This window comes from Montipora capricornis, chromosome 10 (genome assembly GCF_036669925.1).
Source record: "Montipora capricornis isolate CH-2021 chromosome 10, ASM3666992v2, whole genome shotgun sequence".
NCBI lineage: Eukaryota > Metazoa > Cnidaria > Anthozoa > Scleractinia > Acroporidae > Montipora > Montipora capricornis.
Window position 1 is genome coordinate 41,836,264 of NC_090892.1, and position 2,500 is coordinate 41,838,763.

At 39.2% G+C, this 2,500-nt stretch overlaps 1 protein-coding gene across 2 annotated transcripts in view; it reads right to left on the bottom strand.

Annotated features, from left to right (window-relative positions):
- LOC138021733 (TNF receptor-associated factor 5-like) overlaps positions 1-2,500 on the bottom strand; it is a 36,377-nt gene that overhangs the window by 8,832 nt on the left and 25,045 nt on the right. For both annotated transcript variants that reach the window (XM_068868723.1, XM_068868721.1), the window contains exon 6: positions 1,285-1,362. In XM_068868723.1, the coding sequence (XP_068724824.1) occupies positions 1,285-1,362 (78 nt within the window). The remainder of the gene's footprint in view (positions 1-1,284; positions 1,363-2,500) is intronic.

The following is a 2,500-nucleotide window of genomic DNA, read 5'->3' on the forward strand; positions in this document are numbered from 1 at the left end:
AGTCCTGGCCCCAGTTTTTCAAAAGGTGGATAACGCTATCCACCGGATAAATCACTATCCATGGGATAGCGCAATCGGTTTTGCTAGTGTTTATCCACTGGATAGTCATTTATCCGACGGATAGCGCTATCCATCGCTTGAACAACCGGGGCCTGACCTCCTCCGCCGCCTTTGACACCAGTACTAAATACCTTTTTCACGTGTGGAATTGGAGAAAACTTGAATCTCAGCGCCAGATTCAAAACGTTTGCATGGTGTATAAATCTCTAAATGGGCTCGCTCCTCATTGTCCTCGATCTAGATTTGTGGAGCATAGCATCATTACTGGCTATTCACTTCGCAACACTGCTGTCTCCCTTCCCCGCACCAATTTTCTTAAGAATAGTTTCAGGTGTAGTGGTGCGGTGTTATGGAACAGTTTACCAACTCACTTGCGGCAGGCAGGATCTCTAGCATCTTTCCATGCTGGTTGCAGTTTACTTAATTTATTCTAGTTTTAAATACCTTACATTTGGAATTTTTTTAACCCCTATTTATAGTAGTGCCTAGTGTAATTGATGAGAATACCATGGGTAAATTAATAATAGAGGATTACAGTGCACTCGTGTTCTGTTCTTCAGTGACAGATATTTCAACGCGTTCACAACAATCCTGATAGGTGCAAAATACCTTTCTCGTCACTGGAACCTTAGATTGTATGTCATGCCTACATGCAGAAGACAAACGTCCTGAAACTGAATCAGATTTGCAAAAACCCTGGACGTTTGTTGTTAGCGCCTGCGTAAAGGCAACAGAAGTGAGCTACCGAACAAACGAAATTGTGAGTAATTAAGTGAAGTCATAAAGTCCTTTAGTTCTAAAATACACCATATCTTACATAAACATTTATACAATACTTAGGATAGTACGCGTACTCTCATTGGTCAATAGCTGTGTTAAGATGAGAGTATGTAAACAAGGCTGTTACATCTCACGAATTTTGATTGGTTATGTATTGTCAGATGCGCGTTATGATTGGCTGGCAGGAAATATGAGCGTGTATCAAGAAAATAGGTTTCAATCAAAAAGCGAAAAAACCAGCATTTTCCTTCATTTGTTGAACTACCTTCGAGAAATATCTTATAAAAGCAATAGAAACCTTTTTTTCCTGTGTTTGCATAGCCTGATATAAACACTCGAGGGGTTGGGAGAATTCTCCCAACCCCTCTCGTGTTTATATCAGGCTATGAAAACACAGGAAAAAAGTTTTCTATTGCCTAAATACAAAGAACGAAAATGACTTGCCTCAAAGGTACAGCCAATCACTGAGTAAGGACAGGATACCACTGTCCTGGGACATTCATTGGCAACATGAGACTCGACCTACAGATAAAAAACAAGAGATTCACGTATCATCGCGGTAAGTTCGGGTTCAACCTGGTCGTTTCGCCAACAGATAGTTTGCAAACTCCTAATACTGAGCACTCCTTGAGTATAAACTCATTAACAACAAATACATGTGCTAAGAGGACTCAAATTGATTTTAAGCAATTATCAAGGTAACCATGGTTGGTTTGAATTTAAGGCACTGGCAAACTGACCATTGGTGAAACCATAATTTGTTCTTTGGGACTCGTAGCCACTGTTTTTGTCAATGATACTACCCGGCGCAGAAACATAAAAGGTGATGCGTAAGTTTCATTATACTTCAAGCACCGGTGTTGGTGCTTATTTGATACTTAGCTTCGTTTTCTTCGTTGTTGCCGTGAAATATATAATTACAATAGTTATACACCCAAGTTTGATTGACTTTGAAGTTTCTGAATATCTGGAAGTGGCTTGGATTAAAAGAAGGAAGTGTCTACAGGTAGCACAGCAGCCGAGAGCTACCGCGTAATAACGAGTTATCGCTTGTAAAACATTGAGACCAAAAACTCATTGGAGAATAAATTTGTTCTTTGTATTAGAAATCCTTATCAACTGAAAAATACGCCTGTTTTTGACCTGTCCTTTCAAGATATCACGAACACCCTTGAGGGCAACACGAGGGAAATACTGCACATACTGTATCCCACCCATCCAAGTACTGTAAATAACCCTCGCGAAAGAAATATTTTTTGTGAGTTGGAGGATGGGATTAATCGCTAGCTAGAAAAGTACAGGTATTAGTTGTTTGCAGAATTAGATGCACCTACAGTGTGTCTAGACAACACAATCCCAAAATGATCTTTCTTTACAACTCTTTGTCACATAATTCTAATAGCTCACCGCACTATAACACATCCCATCACATTAAATATTGTTAGCATTTATTGGATTTATTTTATGAGCTTTGCCTCAGGCAATTTACTATTAATAACATTTACACAAAAAGAGACAGGCAGTAATATTTTAAGGCTACTATAATTTGTGAGCTTGAAGTACAAAAAAAGAAAAACCAAAGAAAGACCTGTTCCCATGTGCCCAAGGTTTCTCTCTGGAAGTGGATAGAACAGTGTTGAACGGATATTCCATTACACAA